This window comes from Labrus mixtus, chromosome 24 (genome assembly GCF_963584025.1).
Source record: "Labrus mixtus chromosome 24, fLabMix1.1, whole genome shotgun sequence".
NCBI lineage: Eukaryota > Metazoa > Chordata > Actinopteri > Labriformes > Labridae > Labrus > Labrus mixtus.
In genome coordinates, this window is record NC_083635.1 from 1,981,007 (window position 1) to 2,005,894 (window position 24,888).

General features: G+C 40.9%; 2 protein-coding genes across 4 annotated transcripts in view; one reads left to right on the plus strand and one right to left on the minus strand.

Moving 5' to 3' along the window:
- scn1lab (sodium channel, voltage-gated, type I like, alpha b) overlaps nt 1-12,962 on the plus strand; it is a 33,022-nt gene extending 20,060 nt beyond the window's left edge. Inside the window, exons 18-27 of the mRNA XM_061032437.1 lie at nt 2,425-2,563; nt 3,447-3,601; nt 3,709-3,882; nt 4,576-4,698; nt 6,097-6,372; nt 6,490-6,543; nt 6,644-6,781; nt 8,575-8,679; nt 8,799-9,069; nt 9,150-12,962. Coding sequence (XP_060888420.1) covers nt 2,425-2,563; nt 3,447-3,601; nt 3,709-3,882; nt 4,576-4,698; nt 6,097-6,372; nt 6,490-6,543; nt 6,644-6,781; nt 8,575-8,679; nt 8,799-9,069; nt 9,150-10,339 — 2,625 coding nt within the window. The 3' untranslated portion in view covers nt 10,340-12,962. The remainder of the gene's footprint in view (nt 1-2,424; nt 2,564-3,446; nt 3,602-3,708; nt 3,883-4,575; nt 4,699-6,096; nt 6,373-6,489; nt 6,544-6,643; nt 6,782-8,574; nt 8,680-8,798; nt 9,070-9,149) is intronic.
- Nucleotides 12,963-14,924: 1,962 nt separating this feature from the next.
- On the minus strand, nt 14,925-21,482 carry LOC132959649 (cysteine/serine-rich nuclear protein 3-like). 3 transcript variants are annotated; one of them, XM_061032825.1, is made up of 6 exons: nt 21,098-21,482; nt 20,648-20,785; nt 18,834-19,004; nt 17,836-18,092; nt 17,408-17,719; nt 14,925-16,542 (listed from the first exon to the last, which is right to left on the minus strand). In XM_061032825.1, exons 3-6 carry the CDS (start codon nt 18,976-18,978, stop codon nt 15,439-15,441), a joined length of 1,818 nt encoding a protein of 605 aa, XP_060888808.1. In that variant the 5' UTR covers nt 18,979-19,004; nt 20,648-20,785; nt 21,098-21,482; the 3' UTR covers nt 14,925-15,438. The 3 variants fall into 3 exon arrangements, with proteins under 3 accessions (XP_060888808.1, XP_060888809.1, XP_060888806.1); XM_061032826.1 differs by lacking the exon at nt 20,648-20,785 and having other exon boundaries at nt 17,423-17,719; XM_061032823.1 differs by lacking the exon at nt 20,648-20,785.
- Nucleotides 21,483-24,888: the final 3,406 nt, after the last annotated feature.

The following is a 24,888-nucleotide window of genomic DNA, read 5'->3' on the forward strand; positions in this document are numbered from 1 at the left end:
GAATTGATAAAGAAATGTGCTTCCAGGGAGCTGAAGAGTAAAATCAAACTTGTATGCTAGCTTTTGGTATGTTTGACTCACTTTGTTTAACCCCGTTTGTTATTGCAGCTGTGTTACAGACGCTCTCAAGGTTTTCAATGAGAGGAGAATTGTAAGACCACTTTATTGTACCATAGCACTAACCATGAGGACTGCCTATGCCATTTACAGACAAACAACATATTTTTTCTCATACCTTCAACGGATTGCCCATTTTCGTTCTTTGCCTGGTCTGCCCTCCGCCCCCACTCCACTCTGCCCATCCTCCCCACCCTGCCCTGCCTTCTTTGCTTTTCATCCTCTCTTTCCCAATACAGCAGCACACTCAATGCTGTTATCCTTTGGGTCTTCCCTTTACCCCCCTGCCCCAACCCTTTCATAACATATCTCCAAACATCAGGCTGCATTGCAGCTACAAACCATGAGGAATGAGCGACATCACCTTTCTTCATTGATAGTCAAACTCATCTAACATGATCTTTGCTTTTGATTTCATTGCTTGGTTTTGACTTGGTTTTGGGACTTGATTGTCATCCAACACTCCGAGCTTGAGAATGAAGGAAGAGTGGAGTTGGAGGAGGAAAGGAGAAAGAGAGAGAGATGGAATTGAGGAATGAATTTTGCTGTAGTTTGACAAAATTCATTTGTCTGGTTCATAGCCCATACATTCACACATGAAATACTTGAATGTACTTGTTTTCTGTGATACTCAAACAATAGTGGAATGATGAAAGATTTTATAAATACTTGTTTGCAAGTAGGACATTTTGAAAGACAAATGAATAATTTTAGATTCTTGCAGGGTGGCAATACAGATGACACATAGGTAGCACTTAGTATTGTACCAGATTTTTTATGATGATGCACTGTGTGATGCACTCAATATTTCTTAATTTTCTGTAAAAACAATGTTGATAAAATCTATATCCCAAATTACAGTGAGCTGCTATTATTGATACGTCCCCAATGACTAATTCTATGTCTGTGTTATCAATTTTTGTTCCACTGCAACTATCTTGTTAAAAAATACTCACTTGCCAACAAAATCTACCAACTAAAACTTTAATAGATTAAGAATAAAAGCCTCATATAATTCATGTCCAGAAGATGCAAAATGGGTTTCTTGCTGAAGGAGAGAGAAAGAGAAACGAGATGTAAACGCTCCTCCAGAAAAGGATGTGATTAGGAGCAGCATGCTTCCATCATTCCCATGCCGTATTAGCTGGGTCCCACGGCAATCAGAGCTGCTGCACTGTCTAGGATGACATGTTCCTTCATCACTAGTCAGGCAAGTCAGACTTGAGGCCACATAACACCATATTTGCCCTAAGAAAAACAGACAGGAAGCCCTAAAACTGCAAAAAAAAGTCACTATATGCAGATGATGTAGTGTGTGTTACTTTAAATGCAAAGATCACTGCTTTTGACAAAAAAAGCACCAATATGCAGATGATATTGTAGTGTACTTGACCTTAAACGCCAAGATCAGTGTTTTTGAGGGTTTCTGATGAGCTGTACTTCAATTCAAAATTTAGAGTTAGCAGAGTTACATGGTAAAACAAACTCGACAATGGTAGAATCACTAGTCCTTACATGTGTTTTGCATATTGCTGAGAAGTAGGATGAAACTGGATGAGTTCCACACTCACACTCAATCCATTTAAAAAATAGGCCAGACCACATGCTGTCTTATAAACAGTGCACAGTACTGGTTTTTTGCTCGTAAGCTAATGTGGTTATCCGTCTACTTCAACACCAGCAGAAGAGGCTTGTACACTGCTTTCAAGGAATGGAATTAATGTGTTTTCATGACACTGATAAAATGTCCAGCAGTCTTTCTTTTGGGTTCTAGCTTTGAGGCTGGGGAAATGATTATTCACAGGAGAATTTTAAATATGTGATTAATGAAAGATGAATTGGAACCATTTTTCAGTGGACATGAAAATACTTCGACACACGTTCTGCTTGGTACAATTTCAGGCTTGGATTGATAATGCACTGGAATACTGCATGCACTCTTCCTCGAAACTGAGGTAACATCAAACGTACCCACAGTGCACTTTCCGTAATGCCAACCTCCCCGTGCCATGAGTTGCCACATAATCTGATTTGAGCCATAAGATAAAACTAATAGCAAAGCCTGTAGGTACATTTGATTGATGCTGCATGTGATGATAATGATAAAATGGCATTAAAGAGCCCAACTCTGTGAGCTATTCCAGTGCCTAGTCTCCACACTAAGGTATGCAGTTGTGGCACTGGAGTCCATGTGAATGGAGAATCACAAAGATAACATGCTCAGAAGGTTGGCTCCTATAACCACTGAGTTTCCGTCACTTCGGGCTCTGCAGTTTAACTTTTTTTTCTTCTTCCTCGCCCATGCAGAAGCTCGACATAGAGCCCCAACATCATCTGAGCTCATCGGAGGGGAGCACAGTGGATATTCGCCCCCCAGGAGACGGGGTGGATTCAGTAGAGCTGGAGCCAGAGGAGTCGCTGGACCCAGAGGCCTGCTTCACAGAGGGTGAGGGGGTTGTGGGGATATGGGAAAGTGGGACAAAGCAAGAAAGGTGGGAGTCAAAATACTCCCAAAGCACATTTGAAGAGGTAGAGTAAATCGCATTAACTGCTTGTGCTTGGCCCCCAGTTTCTTACACTCACCCTTGAGTGACAACAAATTCAATTGCTCAGCAAAACAGAAAGGAAAGTAGTCTGTGGCATAGTCTTGGCTTGTGTAATGTAACCTGACATCTAGTCTGACACACCTCCAGTGCAATCCTGAATCTGCAAATATCACCTCAGCCTCTTGTAAATGTAGAATATAAATTAGAAAAAAATATATGCTGAATTAAGATCAGGGATTTTAAAATACAGTTTTCCTCCTAGAACATGAATTTCAAAACCTGCAGTTGGGTATCTGCACATACAGATACCCTGCTCTTTATGGGTATTCAGTATAAGATACTTACATAATTAGATAATTACAAGGTATGTTTTCTTTTTGGAGAAGTGAGCTCTGAGGAGTATTTGGCACTAGTGGGAACATCATGAATGATGAGCACTGAATCAATCCTGACCTATAAAGATTCTGATCCTATGTTTGGGGCAGCTGCATCAAGTCTATTAAAATAAAAGTGGACTATGCTTGGAATGATTACACGAATAACCCTCATTGTCATGAGTACTGCTTCTGTCTGTTCAATTTTAAGATTGTGTAGAGTTGATTAAGTAGTCCTAATATGCAAATATCCAGTTTAGCAAATAAATTTGGTTGTAGAAAATCTATGCAAGTAAAATTGATTCAGGAGAAAATATATAGAGGCTTTTTGTGGTGTAATGGCACCGTCAGCATTGGTAAACATGGACCACGTATTTAATATCCTGGCATATTTTTCCTTTGCCTGTAGGCTGTGTCAGCCGGTTCCAGTGCTGCCAGATCAACGAGGAGGGAGAACATTACAAGATTTGGTGGAATCTCAGGAAAACCTGCTTTATCATAGTGGAGCACAACTGGTTTGAGTCCTTCATCATATTTATGATCCTGCTGAGCAGTGGAGCACTGGTAAGCAGGTGTTTTTGTTATTTCTATAAGTCACATTGTGTCCGTTGTTGTGGTTGTTACATTATTCAAAAATGTTTGGCTGATTTCACTTTCTCTATTCTGCACAGGCGTTTGAGGACATTTACATCGAGCAGCGGAGGACCATCAAAACAGTGCTGGAGTATGCAGACAAGGTCTTTACTTACGTCTTCATCTTGGAAATGCTGTTGAAGTGGGTGGCATACGGCTTTTCCAAGTACTTCACCAACGCCTGGTGCTGGCTGGACTTCCTCATTGTAGACGTATGTACAGTATATACAGTCCTTCCTTCTTGCTGAAAGTTTGAAACAACGAATGACGCTACACCCTCATAAGTGTTCTCTAGTTTTAAGGCAGGTTTTTAATTAGCCTAGTATAGCATAAGACAGGGACCAGGGGGAAAATAGCTAGCAAAAAAAGCTCAACAATCTTGCTGCTACAACGTCTAAAACTAAGAAAAAACTTTGTTCTAACCATAATCTGTCTTCAAAACAAATGTGAAAAAAACACATGACAGGTACCTGGCTTGTTAACAGCAGGAACTTATTTTGTGTGTGCAAATTACAGTTTGAGCCGTGTTAAAATTAATGTTTAAGAATGCAAATATTCAAGGATATTTAGAGTTTCACTTCCAGTGAAGAGCATCAGGAAGAACAAAGGTAAGTTGTTTCTTCGTGTTTCCAGTTGTAACAGTTGCTTGTGTAAATAGTGAGAGCTAGCAGCATGAATATAGCTTAGCAGTAGATTCAGGTTAGCTGAATAGCTCAAAAACCTGAGACACTTCTGCTCTTCATCTTTCAAAATGTTTAATTCTTTATTATCCTTTTAACTATGTGCAGAATTCCCATTAAAACCTCATTCATTGTCTTCAAACACTCCGAGTGGCACTTCTGGAGAGGACCCTCTCTGATTCCTCACCTCTCACCCTGCTTGTCTCTTTTATTATCTTCTCTCAGGTGTCCCTGGTCAGTCTGGTAGCCAATGCTCTGGGTTACTCTGAACTCACCGCCATCAAATCTCTGAGGACACTGCGAGCCCTCCGGCCCCTGAGGGCCCTGTCTCGGTTTGAGGGTATGAGGGTAAGGACATCTGGAAATGCAGCAACAAAGAACCAACTTGCACTAAAGTGACTGTTTGTTGGCAAGCTAAAAGCGAGCATGTCTACATGTTTTAAAAATCTTGTAAAAATCACATAATACTCTTTAACTTTAAAATGTACCTTGTTAGCTTTCTTACAGAGAGTTACATTAGAAGTAAACTATGAAGCTAACAGCGAAGAGATTGTTAACTTAGCAAAGCCTAAAAACTGTAAGGTGCAGGAAAGATTTTATGAGATTTATTACATGCATCATATTTTATAATATATATTCAAAGATTGCATAAAACGTGGATGTAGTCTAAGAGACAACACCCAATGAGGCTACTGAGTTTAAAACCTGTTTCCTATAGTTTAGTTGTAAGCTAAGCTAGGCTATGCTAAGCTAACAAGCTCCTGTCCTTAGCCTCCCATTTAATTTTGTTATCCAGCTCTTAGAACTAAAGCCGATAAATGTATTTTCTGCACATCTATAGTCGTAAATATTTAAGTTTTTCTACAGAATATGAACTCTCTGAAGCTTCTAGCTGCTTTCAGCTAACTCATAAACAACAAAGAATTGTTGATGTGAAATGTGATTTTAGTTGCATCATTTTTATTTGAGTTGCCTGTGTGAAGCCAAAGAGAAACTTGCATGTCCTCTGCATGCTGTTTAATGCTGAAGAATGCTTCAGTATGATTTATTTGTAGCTACATTTTTAGAGCTCAGATACTTCACAGCTAATGTTTGATATCAGTTAATGGTTCAAGCTTGTTGTTAGGGTGCATGCATGTAAGACTGCATGCCTAATACAACTTCTGTAATGATCTTCTCCTTGTTATTCAGCACTACTTCTTCTATCTGCATGACCTTGTTCACTTTGTGTCAGTACAGTAGACGACTGTATATACTGTAGCTCTCTTTAGGCATTGTTCTCTGACGTTGCTTGTGTGGTGCCTTCGACCTGTAATTTTTTTCTTTGTTGTGTGTCTTTTTTCATTTACAGTCAAACAAAATGTTGTGACTTCATCCTGCCTCTCTAAGGTTTTTTTCTGTTTTGCTTTTTTACCGATCAAATATTAGCTTTTTTTCACCTGTCCACCTTCCTCTTTCCAACTGTGATGTTGTTAAATTCTCTTTGTAGTTGTGTATGCTGTTCAGACTTTAATGTATGCAGACATATTGTATGAAATAATAATGTAGGAGCACTGAATTTTTAAAAACAGTCTGGGCTCTTGTTCTGGAAGCCGTAGCAGTAGCTTTACAGCTCAATCAAATCAGGTTAAGTGATTAAATGATTGCCCCTTATCTAAAAATCAAGCTGATTATTTTTGGGAAGTAGAGTCGTGTGTGTAGCAGCAGGAGTGCGCTGAGTTTGTGTATTTGCTCCACCCTCTCCAGGTTGTGGTGAACGCTCTGCTTGGGGCCATCCCCTCCATCATGAACGTGCTGCTGGTCTGCCTCATCTTCTGGCTCATCTTCAGCATCATGGGCGTCAACCTGTTCGCAGGGAAGTACTATTACTGCGTCAACACCACCACAGACCTGATCTTCTCCACTGACATCGTCAACAACAAGTCAGACTGCTTGAACTTTATCAACGACAGCGCCCGCTGGAAGAATGTCAAGATAAACTTTGACAACGTCGGGGCCGGCTATCTGGCTCTGTTGCAAGTGGTGAGTTTACTTTCAAAGACTAAACTGTAGATGTCAAAGTTTGCTTGTAGGTTGTTTGACCCCATCCACTTCCATCATCAAGACCCTCACACTAACCCCCCTCTCATCTCTTCCCAGGCAACATTTAAGGGTTGGATGGACATCATGTACGCAGCTGTGGACTCCAGAAACGTACGTGTGTTGATGCTTAGCAGAGATATTTTCAGCTCCTTTCTTTTCTGTATGAAATTCAGTAAGGTTGTATTTTGTTGCTCTGTCTTCTTTCTTCCAGCTGGAAGAGCAGCCGAAATATGAAGGCAACCTATACATGTACCTCTACTTTGTCATCTTCATCATCTTTGGCTCCTTCTTCACCCTCAACCTGTTCATCGGTGTCATCATCGACAACTTCAACCAGCAGAAGAAGAAGATAAGTTGCTTTAAATAACAGTTAAACAATACAAACTTAGAAACCAAAATGTCCTGTAGCCTTCTAAAACAATAAGGAGTATACTGTCAGACTGAGAGTAAATCCTGCATATGTTTCACATAGTTTTCTCCTACACCCCGCCCCTTAAAGAGACCAGATGCAGATCCTGAATCTAACAGTCTTAGCATGGATCATGATCATTTCTTTTCCTCCATAGTCATAGTCATTGAAGTACAGGCTGTCAGGTTAAGTATTTCTGGAACCCCAAAACAGAAACAGATGGTTATAGTTTGAACGTGTTTATTGAATGGTGCTTAATGTGAAGGCAAAGATTGAAGTTATAGTGGGGGTGATGAAAGATGATCCTGAGACAGGGAGAACAAAAGTTAGTTTGCAAGTCAAAAGACATGAGCTCCAATCCTTTAGAATTAGGTTTACCACAGCACAGTACCACAAGGTGAACTGACCAATCAGGTGATGACTGGTAGAGCCGGGTATATATTCAATGCACAAGCTTTGTGTGTGGGTAGGTCCCAGGTGTGCAGCAGGAGTGTGATTGAGTGCCATGCCCACAGAAACAGACATGGGAACAACAACAAACACAAGGGAGGGGTAAATACAGAGACACGAGGAATAAGGAGGAGGCACAGTCAAGTCCATGACAGTGGCAACCTATATTTCTTCTATCTTTTGGAGGTGAACCATCACTCTCTAACATGATTAACAAAGAGGTATTTAAATATAAAGCATGAACAAATAGGTAACTAAGACGTGTTAAAAAATGAGAACAAGCTGATTCAGTGAAACTGACCTCAAGACCAGTGGATCCAAACTTTAATTCCTTGGAGCAACCCCCCCCCCCCCCCCCCCCCCGCCAGAAATCAGCATCAATTTAAATAAAAACCATTATATACTATCCAGTAAGTGTGTTATCAATATGTACAAATATCATTTTGACAACCTCAGAGCAGATATACTGACGCCCTTGGTTTTGTAGATGCAATGACGTTTCTAAAACAGAGGTAAATTCCAAGTCATTTGGTCCATCCTGCAACCTGCTATCTGTGTTATATGTTGAAACTGCACTGTGCCACTGCAGTCCAACACACAACAGGTGCCAATCCTGTGTCACACCGTGCCAACTACATGTGAGGTCTGGCTACAAAACGACTGAAGCATGGGTTCAGCCAAATCAGACCCACAGCTGTGTTAAAGGAAGTAGTGAGCCACATAACAATGGCTATCTTTAGGATGGTGCCAAGATCTATTGGGGGTTGGGGGGGGGGCTGCATGACTCACTGAGAAACACCCTTCCTACACACACACACACACACACACACACACACACACACACACACACACACACACACACACACACACATATGTAAACACACATGCAGGGCTACAGTGAATGTGAACTCCGTTCAACCAAGTACTAACAAGTAGAATTGGCAACACCCTAAAAAAGAGAGGAGGGGGGGGGGGGGGGGGGGAGCACTGTGTTTTGCTGCGTGGCGGCTCATCTCTCCTCACTGACTGAGTGAGACACTGTATATCAGTACGTGTGGCTCAGCAGCCCCACAGCCACAGCGTCACACACAGATGGTTGTTCAGTGTTGACACCAGTCATCCCTCCAGACACACATCACTCTCAGTGAGCAATGACTCGCAGATGATGTCGTGAGGGGGGATTTGTTTCTTTGGCTGAGGAGAGCAAATTGACTGCATTGAGTGACATTTTGACAATTACCAAAATACATGGTTTTAACCAAGTTTTGTTGTTGTGTCTTTACTTTGGAGGTCAGGACATCTTCATGACAGAAGAGCAGAAGAAATACTACAACGCCATGAAGAAGCTTGGCTCCAAGAAACCACAAAAACCTATACCCCGACCAACAGTAAGACTCCTAAGTGCTCAGACCGCATGCTGTACTCAATTAACCTTTACTCGTGGGCCACAAACAGACGTGTAAAGAGACTAATGTGCACTTGTTCTTTGTCCTTCTCTACCCCCCAGAATGCATTTCAAGGCTTCGTGTTTGACTGCATCACAAAGCAGGCCTTCGACATTGTGATCATGATCCTCATCTGCCTTAACATGGTGACAATGATGGTGGAGACGGACGACCAGACGCCGGACATGGACAAGATCCTCTACCGCATCAACTTCGTGTTCATTGTGCTCTTCACTGGGGAGTGTGTGCTGAAGATGATCTCTCTGCGGCACTATTACTTCACTATTGGTTGGAATATCTTTGACTTTGTGGTGGTGATCTTGTCCATCGTAGGTAAGGAGATCGTCGTCGTTTGTAGAATTCCAGTAGATTTTGAGGGAAGTTGTTCACTGAATGATGTTTGTTTCTTCCAGGTATGTTTCTATCTGAAGTTATCGAAAAGTACTTTGTGTCTCCAACACTGTTCCGAGTGATCCGTCTTGCCAGGATTGGTCGCATCCTTCGCCTTATCAAAGGTGCCAAAGGCATCCGGACGCTTCTCTTTGCCTTGATGATGTCCCTCCCCGCCCTCTTCAACATCGGCCTCCTCCTCTTCCTGGTCATGTTCATCTACGCCATCTTTGGCATGTCCAACTTTGCCTATGTTAAGCACGAGTCAGGAATCGACGACATGTTCAATTTCGAGACTTTTGGGAACAGTATGATCTGTTTGTTTCAGATCACCACATCAGGTGGATGGGACGGTCTGTTGGCGCCGATACTGAACAAAAGGGAACCGGACTGTGACAGCCAGATGGAGCACCCGGGGAACAACTACAAAGGCAACTGTGGCAACCCTTCAGTGGCCGTCTTCTTCTTTGTTAGCTACATCATCATCTGTTTCCTCATCGTGGTCAACATGTACATTGCCGTCATCTTGGAGAACTTTAGCGTGGCTACAGAAGAGAGCGCCGAACCGTTGAGCGAGGACGACTTTGAGATGTTCTACGAAGTGTGGGAGCGCTTCGATCCCGACGCCACTCAGTTCATGGAGTACAGCAAGCTCTCAGACTTTGCTGACGCTCTTGATCCACCACTTCGAATGGCCAAGCCGAATATGATCCAACTCATCTCAATGGACCTGCCGATGGTGAGTGGCGAGCGCATCCACTGCCTCGACATCCTGTTTGCCTTCACAAAACGAGTCCTGGGCGAAGGGGGCGAGATGGACGTGTTACGCGGGCAGATGGAAGAGCGCTTCATGGCCTCCAACCCTTCTAAGGTGTCTTACGAACCAATCACCACCACCCTCCGCCGCAAACAGGAAGACATGTCGGCCATTATTATCCAACGAGCCTTCCGCTGTTACATGATCCGCCTGGCCATGAAGAAGGCTTCCGCCCTCTACAAGGAGCAGCTGAAGGAGGGAATCCGCGACCCGGACAAGGATGTGATGGTCATCTGCAAATTCAACGAGAACTCCACGTCGGATAAAACAGACATGACAGCGTCCACAGCGTCCCCGCCCTCTTACAACAGTGTGACCAAATCGCAGGACAAATATGAGAACGAGAATAGTGAAAAGGAAAACAAAGGGAAAGACTTGAAAGACCGAAAGAAATAGACTCTCACAAAAGGGAACAAAAAATAAGTAAATCAGAGACATGAAAGAAATTTGTTTACAGCTTCAAACAGGGGTAGATAGACGTACGCTTGTGTGTTGATTGTTCAGAGATGAGGAATGCAATGCCTGATGGGCCTGAAATGGGAGTGCGGTAATGTCATATGTGACTTCATGGGGTCTCCTCAGAGTAGAAACAAATGGTCCAGCAGACACTGCCACAGATCGACTGGAACACAGAAAAGCCTCTCTGCAAAACGCTTGTGATTTTCCTATTGGTTGTTGTTACTATCTGACACACTTGAGTGTACTGTTAAGTTGTCCGTAGCTAGTGCTGCTACTACTATAAATCCAGTGTCTTGAATTTAACAATCGCTGTATCACTTAACAAGTACTCTGCATTACTTTGGTTCTTTCTTCTTTTTTTAAGTTTAAAGGTTCCTTTTTTTAATGAGAAAGAATGTTTTCTACTTTTTGGTGTCATTATCGTGAGAATGTGTCTACACTGTAAAATCACCAAGGGCAGAATAAGTCACTGCTGGAAACTACAACACCCACCTGGAACGAGTACCACGCAGGGTCAGTGCCAGAATACTCTTTTTATTGGTACAGTATACGAAGGTGAAACAAAAAGCATACTGTAGAAGTGCACTGGACAAATACATTGTATTCACTGGGTTGCCATCAGTGAATGTTCAAATCTACTGTATATTTTGCTTCTATCTGGATTGCCATTTCCCCTTTTCATTAGTAAAAAAGTCTCCTTCCAGAGAAGCTGAATGTATGCAAGGAATGAAACACATTTAAAGAAGCTGTTGACATTTTTGTGAATAGCCTTGTGCTTTTACCAAGTGTTACATGAGAAGATTGATACCGCTCGAGGTCTCTCCTTTAACTAGGAAGCTTGAGACAGAAAACCATTAGCTACACATCCTAAAGACTGGAAACTCCACAAAGTTCAACAAAGCGCCTGCAAGCACATCTACAGCTTTAAATGACACGATAACATCAGATATATTTTATTAAATCCCAACAATTAAATGAATCCCCTATATGTTGGTCCACAAGGATTTCAGTACTGTTAATGGCTCATCAACTGTTGGTATCAATAAACATGTATCTACATATATATTTATGTAGGCTTGAGTTTTAATGGCATTTAATCAAATTCATGTCATCTATTAAGTTACATTATAAAATCCAAATCGATTTTTATCAGGCTGGCCTCTTTCCAATAACTAGCTAAACCTGATGGGATACAAAACCCAGTTAGCGAGGAGGTGTAGTTTTGAGCCTGTTTTCTTTTACTCTCACACTCAGGCTTCTCCAGGTCGTAGCTCCATAGTTAGCTAATGCACACACAGGTGAATGGTATAAAACTTCTAATCTACCTCTTGGCAAAAAAAAAAAGCACCGAAGCCTATTCCTCAAAAAAGTCAGAGTTATTGCTTTTAAGGGGACACGTTATCATTAAACCTCAGTCATGTTGCAGTGTCTCCTAGTCCGATCAAACGCATTTGTTTTCCTCCCTACATCTCTCAGAGGTCTTGTAAAGAAAATAACTGCTGTAAAGAAACATACTCAAAAGAAAAACGTCAACCTTTCTAACTGCGTTCAGTCTAGAACATGACAATATATCCCATTTAAAGGTTATAATATCACAAATGTTTGTATGACATTTCATGTTTCTTGTTTTCAATCAAGAGGCAAGTGGTTTTAATGTAGTGGTTTGGTTTGTAAATAATATAGCTATTTGGGCCCACAGTATGCATCACACTTACATTTGATGTAAGAGCACTTTTTATTCCCACTGCTATGTAATACCACATGTGGCAGTCATACATGTAAGTGTGTGTCTGTGTGTGTGTGTGTGTGTGTGTGTGTGTGAGGGACAGTTAAAGTGTGTCTGTATGTGTATGTCTATGTGTACATTTGTAAAAAGAAGGGCGAGAATGTAGGCGTCTGTGTTTGTGCGAGCGAGTGTTTGCCGTGTGCATCTGGGGTCTGCAGGTTGCTTATGTTCCTGAGATTATGAGAAAACATTTTTACTGTAGATACGAGTGCATTTTTAGCAGTCATCGGATTTGTTTTACATCTTTTCTAGAGCTTTTTTTTTTTTTTTTTCCTGTCTCTGCAGTGTAACGCGTGATGAAACACATGTATGGTCCCCTTTTCTGTAGATACAAACCATGAAGCAATCAGTAGCCATCTCTCATTGCGCTTGTAGTGTTTTGGTGAACTGCATGCCAGAAGTGACTACTGTCCGCTCATATGGTCGTATGATTTTAAAGCCAAAAGAATAAATGACATATTTTTTGTAAATGCTTGTTTATTTTCTCCACCTTTTTTGTTCAATTTCAGGCCTTTTTTTCTCGGCGCTGGTCTATGAAGTTTTTCCATGAGTGGCACCAGCTCTTTGGACTCTGATCCGAACCTGAAGTATGATTGCTTTACGTGAAGATCTGGTTGAACAGGATCATCCATGTGGTTCAAGTACACGTGACACTAAACTCTGTATCAATTTGCTAAATGTGATAAGTGAGATTTCTTTTTTGTCATAACCAAAGATGTGGCAACAAAACACAAAATCTAGATTTCCAAAATAAAACCTATTTTGGGAAGCACATCCTGCATGACAGCTGGATTCATTGTGAGCTGACATGTTGCTTGAGACATTACGGAGGGCGGATTAGAGTCTCTTTTTAGCCCGAGGCTAAGGTGTTGCAGATTGGCTGATGACATTCCCATGGAGTGTGAGGTGGAGCGACACTATGATTTTTTGTTCTTGCAGAAAATGTAAACATGGGCGGTTTTGGTAGGGTGCTGTTCATCAAGTCATCTGACACCTACCCTGCGTCATCGTGTACAGGCATTAAAATCGCTATCGCTATAATCAACATTCCCACTGATGGTTTTGTTTGCACCTGTAGGTCAGAAAGAGACATCAATATTAATTTTATTTGGTTTCATAATATAAGTGTGATAACAAAACCGAGACAGTGAATTTGTTTACAAAACTTGACAACAATTAAAAATGATTTCCTACATAGGATTGTTTGAGGATTTCAACATGCCCCCCTGACCTTCATAAGAAAACCAAACCATATCCCTGAAACCTGAACAACCCTTTTTTTCCTGATGAAGGCTGCAAGAGATGACCGAGAACTCCGCGGGGAAAACAGTAAGTAGACCATTGCAGATAAACAGATTTGTGCTCTTACAGATTATGCTGTAAAACAGCCAAGGGCATCAGGGTTAAAAAAGGGTAACTATTTGTCTGTTTGAAGATATTTTATGAAAAACATTGTCATACAAACATGTATGATGGAGAGGGTGGTGATGGGGTGGATGAGGAAGGGGAGACGGAAGTGAAAAGCTAATACTACCCCCACCCAGCAGCCCCCTCAAAACACTGTGCTGCTTCTCCCATCCTGTTGCCTGGCAACTTATCGTTACAGCTCCCCTGCCCCTGTGATTGATCAGCAGCGTGTCTGAGCTTTTCTTACCCATAATACCTTGCTGGCTCAGAGGAGGCAGTTCATTCCTATCTCCAACCCCCCAACACAGCTGACACACACCTTGATTGTATATGGAGAGGGAAAGGTCGAGAGATGACCTTGACATCCCAATGAAATAGTGTTTACCTAACATGTGTGCATCATGGTTGGAGGGTCGTAAAGGACCAATGGATGTATGTTTAGTCACTACTGAACAAAAACACCTGCTGCTGAGTACCTGTAAGTAATGAGCCATGATATTGTTCTATACATGAATAGGCTGGAAAATGAGGTATGAACAGAACAACCATAAAGACAGTGATATTAACTCAGCAGCACCCTCGAGAGGCCGACATATGAAACAAATTCAAACTGGGAGCACTGGTTGAGAATATGAAGTGATCAGCTGGATGAAACGGTACCTTGATTAATCATCTCAACAGGAAAGGTGTTATTGTATGTTCAAATGTCCCTAAATACTGACTTGTAAGCATTCCTTTTCTTATTTTAATAGAAGAAAGAAAAAACAATAAGATAAAAAAATGTCTGACAGAGAACAGATGTTCCAAGCAGAACCAATGTCACAATTTGTCCTCAGGCAAAGAACGTGTAATCATGAAATACACTGACGTCAGAAAGAATGATTTAACCCCCTGGTGAAGATGAAGTGAGTTGTTAGAAAGATGGATGACGTTTTTGAGCATCAGGCGCCATCTACTGGAAGAAAAATGGAATACTCTTTGCTCACATTTATGAGTTGTAGATGAAGTATTTTCAACTCATAGATGTAACCACCAAAAAAAACAAATAAACCTTTTTAAAATTTAGATGGAAGTAAAAAACGTTTTCTAATCATCTTAAAAACAACTAGCGCTCTACCTCTCTAACTTTCAAACCTGTAGTAATGTGAACTATAGCTTGTATTAAATAATTGATTATATCTGCTTTAAAATATGTCCAAAGTTAAGAAATTCTCCAGGAAGTTTAGAAAATTAGCGAACAGTTGCTGAAGTGTAAAGAATAAAGACATTTGGCCACACTGCTAGAGTAGTGAGGTTAAACTTTGAACACACAAAAAAAGAAGCTTGTAGTAGGAATTTGTTTGACGTGTTTTATCGTTGTACAGTCTGTGTTGATCTTGAAACATCTTCAGGTCAACTGAACACATGCTATACAGACAGCCATTAAAGAACAGTTAGCAGCGATGTTGAGACACCAACCGGTACATTGAAAAAAAGTTAAACAACACAAGCACCTCAAAATATTGATTTGTCATAGATGCTAGTCACAGCCACAAAACATGCTGTAACGATGAAATACGTTATAACAGGGCATAAATTACACAAATCATGTACAGAAACACTGTTGTTGAGCTTTATTGTGAGTAATCTGTATTTTTTTATGCAAACCAATGACCTTAGAACGGTTCAAAGACAAATGGAGCTAAAATGATCACGTCTTTCAGCTTTCTGTGTCAGAATCTGACCCATTCTATCTTTGGAAGTGCACTAATCAAGAACCAATCAAACCAATGGCTGAACACAATGCTTGAATATAGATTTCCACATAATAACTGAACTCTCTCAATGTGAAGAATTTGACTCATCAGGTACTCTGCGAGCATGACGAGCTTGTTATCTGAGCAGCATCCCCTTGCAGTCCTGGTTGCGTCAGCTCCCTCATTTCCTCGTCTGTTTGCTCCAAAGACCCAGTCGGAGCCTCAGTCTGTGAGTCACGACGGTCTGGATTGTTCTGGAGGTCTCTCAAATGCGGCAGTTCTTCGGTTGTACCAGCAGGGGCAGTGTTCCTCTCACGGGTTTCTACATGTGAGCAAGTTTGGAGAGTTAGGGAGTCTGTGGGGTCGGGGAAGTGCAGCTCTGTTTGGTTGCAGATATCTGTCTTTATTTTAGACTCTAACGCGGCCTCGACTGTGGGGAGTGTTTGGGTGACGCTGGCATTTTCTGTGACAAAATGATGGTTGTCATTTACAGAGCTGTCTATTTGATAATGCATGGAGGGAGAGTTGTGGAAGGGGTTACTGAGGCTCAGGAGTGGGTTATTAGAGTAACTCAGAACAGAAGGAAGTGGAACCGAGTAAGGCGGAGGACCTTGCAAAGAGCAACCCCAATCTTCCTCGTCATCCTCGTCTTCCTCCCCATCATCATCATCCTCGTCTTCCTCATCCTCCTCGTCCTCTTCTTCTTCTTCATCGTCCTCTTGGTCGATTGTTTCTAAGCTGTGTGTGCTGCAGTCCGAAAGCCCACTACAAACACTACTCCCATCCTCATCCTCCTCATACGCTTCATCATCATCTTCATCGTCTTCTTCCTCCTCTTCGTCGTCTTCGTCTTCTTCCTCCTCTTCATCTAGATGTGAATCTGTGTCGCCTGTATTCTGGAGGTTCATTATGGGAATGTGCGGCGTGCCACTCATCAGTGGGAACTGCAGGTTCGGCTGCTGCTGCTGTTGCTGCTGCTGCTGCTGGACCAAGGAGGAGTCACCATGGTAACCGTTGCCATTGGTTACAAGCTGCTGCTCTGGCTGCTGCTGATGCTGATGCTGCTGCTCCTCCCGGCTCTTCTCCAGCTCCAGCTTCATGATGGTGTGCAGGAAGTGGGTGCGCACTCGGACCGGGTTGAACTCCAGACGTCCCGTGGTGTTGCTGCAGCCGTCTTTGGTGCAGCCGCAAGGGAAGGACATGCGGTCCACCTGAGGGCAGAAAATACATTTATTCCTGCAGTGTCAAACAATACCAACAGATATAATGAACATTATAGCTGGACATGTGTGTAGAGAAATGAATGAGGTCACAATGGGTGATATATGTGTAAAATAATAATACCCCTTTTTTGCAGTAGAACTTCATGTACTGAATACCCTGAAAATCTTTACTAAATATATCTATGCAACACTGATTTTCAAAAGAATTACACAGAAAGACTTGAAGAACCATGTTCATATTGCACTGTTTGTACTGCTTTTCCTTTGTAATGTCAAAGAATAGATTTTTGTCCGTCTGCTTTTCAAGTAAGCTATATAGTTAGCAGCTTCCATCAGCAGTTGTCAAAGCTAAAGTGTGGATTACTGAGGCTGTTAACCTGGCTTACCAGCAGCCAGGGCCAGATTTAAAATATTTTGCCCCCCCTCTTCTCCGATAACATTTAGTTATAAATGTTCAACAAATTGAACTCGCAAGGATCTATGTAATCAAGTCAACTTTCTATTCCCCTAAAAAAGTGGAAGCTAGCAAGCTAAGCTCTTCAAGGGTTAACGTTGGCCTCCAAACTGGTAATTTGCATTAGTTTGTTGGATTTCAATCTATTTCAAAGGTTTAGCAACACAATATGCCAATCAGACTTTGACTACAGACATGCCGCTCAGGGCCCTGAAGAACAAAAATGCAGGGAATCAGGGACTTTCCTTCGATTGGAATCCCAGCTTGGCCAAATAAGACAAAAATATGAAGTATTTCTTATTTCCAAGCAACAGTTTTATTTGATTTCAGTTGATTTTAGAGAAGTTTTGCTGCACATAGAGACATTAACAACACTTGAGTATTATAGATGGGCCTCACCACAGTTCCATTTACCTGGCACTTAATGCCGGCCAGGCTGCAAGCACAGGTCTCCGGGTCGCATATCCCCCGGCAGCGGCACCCACACTCCTCCCGGGACATGCGGAGGGAACGTAGCTCATGCTTCTCCTCCACATCGATGCGTCGGACCCCTGAGGTACGCAGGAGTGACCGGCGCCGTCTGGTAGTCAGAGGCTGAAGGAAGAAGTAATCGTCCACCTCCGTGTTGTCAACATCCAGGTCGTCTTCTGAGATGTCATCCAGCGTCAGGGTATCCGCCTCCATGGATGATACGGTGCCATTCTTAGTCAGCTGGAGGACAGAAAAAGTGAGTCAATATAATGATGCATTGTAAATCTATTCCTGCTCAAAAATGAAAACCCTTAGGATGATTATAGAAAAAGGCTTTATTGAGCCATCCCACTGACTTTGAGTTTGATGGCATTGAGTTTCTCCTCTTTCAGATGATCCCTCAGCATATTCCGGTGGCTCTGTTTCTGCTCCATGGCAAACTCTCTGAGGGTGAAGCGCTTCACCCCGCTGTGACGCGGGGACATCCCAAGGGTGCTGCCACCCTGGGTGGGTACGCTGGTGAAGCCCTGGCGCCGGTTAAAGTAGTAGACCGTCACGCTTTCAAAGTGGACATTGCGGCCCCGCAGTCGTTTTGACTGCTGCTGGAGAGTGGCTGAGGTTGAGACAGAAAAAGTTGTGAAATATTTTACTCAAATGACATAGTCTTCACTTTTTCTCTTTATTGCGGGTAAATATTAGTTAAAGCAAGACTGTATATAAGTTTAAACAGACAAAGCAAAAAACGAAAGGTGTGTAAAGTTATCTTGTGGTCTTAAAGAGGCTGGTTTGTAAGCTTGCTTGACTAAATAAAAGACACAGTCGTCAATCACAGTTGATAACAGAAACACCCGAGAGACTGGCTACTTAAGACGTTTACAGATATGGCACATTTTGGGTTTCTTATTGATGACATACGATGGTTTGTCATCAGCGTTACTTTTGAACGTAACTGAAATCTCTGCAATATAATAAATAATAATGACAAAAGAGAAACCTCTGCTGGTTAAGCAGGGACATGACCAGATAAGAGATATAACATAGTGTCAAATCTTGTTGTACTCAATTCTAAGTTACAACAGGAAGTAGGATTAAAATGGAGAAGCAACCAAAGTCAGAGGCACATTGTAAAATATTATTGACATTAATGATTGCAGTTTAAGTACAACAAGTGAGGAAAAAGCTACATTAAAATGTATGATCATTTAAAAGTATCTGACACTGGTCTGACCTTTCCTGTCTATAGTCATGTTTCATCTTCTCAATGTTCTGGCTCATCCCAAAACTAAAGAGATGTTGTTCATATGTGACCTGAGCAGGAGATGCTGACATGAGCAGTGTTGTAATGTGATCTTACAGTCCAGCAGTCCAGAGGGGACGGGATGGTTGAGACTATCGCTGCTGTTGCCGCTGTCGCTGCAGGAAACATCGTCATCAGACCCCTGCAGGGAAAGGTAAGGGGCCGGGCCCTCCTCAAGCTTCCTCTTCAGGATCCCACTCATTGTGTGGCACCTCCTACTGGGAGCACCTTGGCAAAGGACAGAGTTTGAAGTTATGTATGACCACAAATTTGCTTTTACAAATTTAGTGAATGAGAGTGATTATTTTTTATCATATTAACTGCAGGTCTACTGCTTGAATACACATGGGGTAAATATACTACATCATTAAACCAATCTGACCTACTTTGTCACATAAATGATAATGTTGCTCTGAAACTTATATACGTACAAATATTTGCTAACATGTTCCCCATTTCAACAACAAAAAAAAGTATATGTAAGCACTGTGTTAACTTCTTAAAGCTCCCCCAGAGTGCCCAAAATTGTTCTATTCTTCTCTTCATTTTAAAACCTGTGTTTTCAGTTTCCCTTTTTTTCTAAATCCCCAGTATGAAAACAAGTAATCTGTATTAAGCCTAGAAGAATATTATATTAATCCATTCTGTTTCAAGTCTGCAAAACAAGATTTTTTAAAGCCCCATTTAAGTTTAGTAACAGTATTCAAGAGACGGACATCAGTTAACACATCACACAAGTTCTGTTTGCTGGTATGATCATTTTGGATTTAAGAGAATCCAGAGCCTTCTGAACATCTCTATATTTACTGTTGTAGCAACAACATGGAAACAATGGACTCATTTATAAATAAAGGACTAAATCAAATTCTATAACTTGTAGATTAAATTTAATAAAGGCTTGTGGATGTATAATGTGGTTATACAGTGACTAGAAGTATCATCTGTTCAAAGATTAAGTCATCGGTTTTTGTTATGAATTCTCAGATATATTGCAAATGCCTGGAAATGAAACAGAACCTGTCTTCCAGCCTGATCTGATCATTATGACAATACTTGGTATTTACACCAAAATAATTTGCCTGTTAACTGACTATCCGACTGTTAAAGCTTTTGTGAGGAACTCTCAGGCTGTGTTGTTTCTGGCGCCCCCTGTGGACAAAGCAGTATCTTTTATCTCTTTGTTGATTTTGTGTAACTAGTGTTTTTTAACAACAACACAAATCTCTGCTTGCTTTCTTTAACAGTCAATTGCATCAGTCATTGAAAAGCAAGCCTGCTGTTTATCACTTCATCTGCCAAGATGTTTAAAAGATGTTTTATGGAAAAGCTTGTCACCTCTCAATGACTGTTAAAGATCTTTCCAAACTTTGGCTGCTAAAAGAGGGTAATCACTCTTAAAGAGTTGTACTCACCAATATTTTGGAAGAATATTTTATGATCCCATAGGATGCTTTTGTGGAAAATTGGAAAGCACTTCTGCTAAGCAACAATTAGCACACATGGAGGGATCTGTGATTCAATTTCAAATTTTATACAAAGTGTTGAGTTGACTGCTTGGACTGGTGGAGGATTACATCATTTGCAGCAGAGCTGAATGCTGGGCCAAGCTTCTCCTCTCTCACAGGCTTTGTCTCCTTTCTCCTGCTAGCTTCTGCACTACTCCTCTGTCATGTCGTTTGCATTTGATCTTCTTCTCCAGTCCTTCATTTACTCATTTCTTAACCTCATTTCTAATGCGCTGTACTATTATCCCCCTTTCTTTGTACTGTCCTCTGCCTCCATTGTCACTTGTATTTTTTTGCTCCAGCTCTGTGGTGGAAAAAAAACTGTAAAATCAGAGAGATGTGTAGTAGAAGATACATTAAACACACCATTACATCCTCCTTTTTATGTGATGTCATAGAAGGTGTTGCAGTTTTTCTTGCATCCAAGAGGGGTTCCTGTGTTTCTCTTTACCCTTAACGTTCCCAGTCAGGCTTTTTTAACCGGTGCCATTTAGAGCACCCAACCTGCATACACACACACACACACACACACACACACACACACACACACACACACACACACACACACACACACACACACACACACACACACACACACACACACACACACACACACACACACACACACACGCACACATGTTCAAGCTTGCTCACGTGTCTGCATGCATACGCAACCTCCCACTCCCCATGCATGTCCACATCCTGAACACTAACAGGGGATTTCTTATTGACAAATGTACATTAGCATCATCCTGTGAGGCCGGCGTTTCTGCATGCATGAATCCTGTCTGGGAGTGTGTTTTGACCGTCACTGACCTGTTTCCTTGTCTTGCCTTTGGTTTTCCAGGAAGTCCTCGACTCTCTCCTCTGCATCACCAGCAGCAGCCAAACATCCCCATGTGTCGTGATGATGCGGTGAGCGCTGCCATGATGCCCGCTTTCTCCCTCTCTCTTTCTCTTGCTCTCTCTCTCTCTCTTCTTCCAGCCGCCTCTGGCACTATTTCACAGCACTGGAACACCTCCTGCCTCTATCTCCTGTGCTCTCCCTCTGCACCCTCACTCTGTCAACTCTCTCTCACTGTCTGATTCTCGCCTGCTCTGCACCCCCTCCTCCTCTCTCTCGCTCTCTCTCTCTCTCTCTCTCTCTCTATTCACAAAGACTTGTTAGCTCGATGCTGCTGCCGGCTGAAGCGCTGGAGCTTGACTGAGGTGAAGCAAGCCCTTGGAGATCACAGAGAAAAAAGGGGGGGGGTTTGGGGGGGTTGTAGATGTGGTGGTGGGTTTGATGGGGTGGGGGTGGAAAGTGTAGATTCTGCTCTGTGAATAGCTCTTTTGCAGTCTGCAGGAGGACTATTAACACCCATATGAGCACTATTTCCTACAATTATTAGAAAAATTATAAGTAGACACAGTGAGTTTCTCCACCTTTCCACAATTTGACCTCATTATTTTTTTGTCCTCACATTAACTATGAATGTCCAAATTTTAACCATTTGGAGGGTAAATGAAATCTTTTGTTTTAAAAACAGCTAATTTGACATTTGTATCTTTTTTGAATTAATATCTGAGACAATTTGATCAGATTTAACAGAGACAGTGACTGGGAAGTGTATGTTTACAGTGCCTTTATGCAGAGAAAATATTCTGAATGTAGCAAGATTATTGATATTTACTAAAAATGCAAATAGCTTTAATTTAAGGGTAACTCCAACCTCAGGAACTGTAATGTAGAGGGAAAAGGGGTAAAAAGGTTTTATGCTTAAACTAGACATAGACTGTGTAAAACATTGACTTGCTTTAGCCTTACTATGTATTAAAGGTTAATTAAAATCGATGTGCTAATTACAATCACAACTTAATACTAATAAAACACATTGTTAAAAAAGCAGCTTACTGTACCTCTTAGTGTTAAAGTCTTTGTGTAAAACACTGAGATAACAGTTATGGCTTCTCTGCTAAGCCTGCAAGCACTTCCCAAGCTAATGCTAATGCTAATGCAGAAGTTTGGTGGACTAAAGACTACTAGCTTATTTTTAAATGTAAAAATACAAATATAAATATTTAAAGCTGGATGACATAGAAGTAGTTAAGAATAAACAATATAGCATGTTAGCGATGTTAGCACCTCACCCGTCCCGTAAAATACGGAATCGTCCCGTATTTTACACTTTGATATGGGACGCGGTTTGTCCCGTATTTCCAAAATGCCTTGAACTCAGCATCATTCAGCCGGCTGGTTCAGAGAGCTCGTCAATGATTGGGTGAGAGAAAGTCATAGGAGTCTTTAAAAACGGATACAGAAATACTGAGTAGAAAGTAATGCCTGGCTTCACAGTGTCATTGAAAATGAACATAATGTAAAGGAAACTATTGTAGGCCTACTTAATATATTTTCTCCCATGTTTATAGATAGGTTATTTCAGTATAGTTTGGATAGTGTGAACATTTTTCGGTACATAAAACAAAAAGATTACATTTATTTTAGCCAAATCTGTATTCACAATTTGGCCTGGAAGAGATATCATCAATACAACATCAATATATCGACAGTAGAAACTTAATTAATACAATAAGAAAATAGTTCAAAACCATATTTATAGTATCATTCATGATTTCATGAGAAAACAACAAAAACGACAGACAGAAGGACAGAATAAATGAATAAAAATACTATTAAATTCATACTGTTTATTTAATTAAAAATCTGTCATCCTCCCCTCTATGTTACAGCAGTGTCAAAAGCACTTCAATAATACTCTGTTAATGAATTAATGTTAACTTTATTTGAAGTTTAAGTTAAGTTGTAAATTAAATAGCTGGTAGTAATCATCTGCTGAAGTCCTGTTAGGTGCATTTCATTGTTCATACATGACTGTATCTGCCTTTACACTGAAGTTTTGCTTTTTTGTAAATTATTTCAGAAAAAAAAGTGTTAATAAAGCACTTAAAACTTGAAGTATGAATCTTATTACTTCATTAAAACCACGTTTTAAATCCTGATTCACCACAACTGGTGCCCCACCCCACCGTTGGGCCAGTGGTGGTCAGGCCCCTGCTGAGTTGCACCCCGCTGTGGGGTGTCCTTTATTTTTCTGCTTGGAAGGTGGCAACCCTAGTCACCACACTACTTTGGTACAAACTGATATTTTACAACTTTGGTATTTGATGTATTGGAACAGATACACCTGGTGCCCAGAGGAGGAACCCCAATGGCTTTGACTTTCCACTAAAATCTGCGGAGCACTACCAGTAAGTCAAAAATTTCACGTATACATAACAATATCTCAACATCTACTAAATGGATTAACACACACATTTTTAAATACATTCTGGGTAACCAGAAGATGTATCCTGTGGCACCAACATGAAGTTGACATTTAGGTTCATTGAAGACATTTAGATATCCCAAACGTTTTATATAGTACCATCACAAAACCAAAAATGTTATGGTACAAAATTCCCATGCTGAGAAATGCTAGCATTTAGCAAGAAGTACTGAAAAGACTTTGTGTCATGATTTACTCTTGTTTAGTTTGTTTGTTTCTCGTTGTTATTGCTAATTTGGGATTTCCTGTTTTATATTAAGTAATTTGTATATATTGTGTATCTTTGTGTCCTGTGTATTTTTCTGTTGACATTCCTTCGTTTTAGTATGAAGTGTTTCCTGTTTTATTCTGTAGTCTTTCCCCCCCCTGTGTACCATATCTAGTGTTTCTTCTCTTACTTCCTCCCTTTGTGTGGTTTCCCTCTATTTTGACTGGTATCACTCGATAATGTCTTCATTCACAGGATTGTCAGTGACTTGGCACTAAGGAGATTTGTACTTCATTTATATTGTTTTGGCTTGTAATAGAATGGAACAGGTGTCATTCACAAAAATAACAATGGTTCAGTTATTTTCCACTTTGCTATTAAATCATAAATCAATCCTAATTAGTTAGAATAGAGCTTCCCCTTGAGGAAAAAGGTAAAAATAAAATCATTAAAATGGACACAATACTATATATAAACCACATTGTATAGTAGATGGACTTTATTTGGAGGAGTATTATCACTGTAAAAACATTTCTTTGAAAAATCATCGTTAACAACCCAACCCCCACCACCACCACGCTGAGCCCCTAAACATTGTTGCTATAGCAATGCTAGACACTGATTTTTTTTCTCTTCCTTTTTAAAGCTGGAAAATATTAGAGATAAAGCGAACAAGGACCTTAGCCTTGAGTTTTCGAACATACTGTACAGACAGAGAGAGATTGTGTGTTGCGGTGCCTCATCTGTTTGTTGGACATTTTCTTTTTTTCCAATTCTGGATGGAGTCATTAGGAAATAAACAGCGAAATTGAAAAACAACTTGAGATATAATTAAAAATCGCCTCATTATGTTGTAGTTTTTCAAATAAGAGCTTCGATATATGGATTTGAAAGGTTTTATAAACAAATTTATCTAAAGGAACATGATGTGCTGCCTCAACATCTGACACAGATTATTCTGGTTTATGGAGCTCCTGTTGTGTCTTTGGACTGTTTGCTGCTGGGTGAAACTACCTTTACATGGCTTTGTGCTGAAAAGTTGTTGATTAGAATTATTTTTACTCAAATTAAAA

Coding starts and splice junctions, on each gene's coding strand:
- LOC132959649 (XM_061032823.1), bottom strand. CDS start 18,978: ATGAGTGGGATCCTGAAGAGGAAGCTTGAGGAGGGCCCGGCCCCTTAC. Junction 18,093..18,833: donor CCCCTCTGGACTGCTGGACT/GTAAGATCACAT, acceptor TCTCAACCTCAG/CCACTCTCCAGCAGCAGTCA. Junction 17,720..17,835: donor TCAATGCCATCAAACTCAAA/GTCAGTGGGATG, acceptor TCTGTCCTCCAG/CTGACTAAGAATGGCACCGT.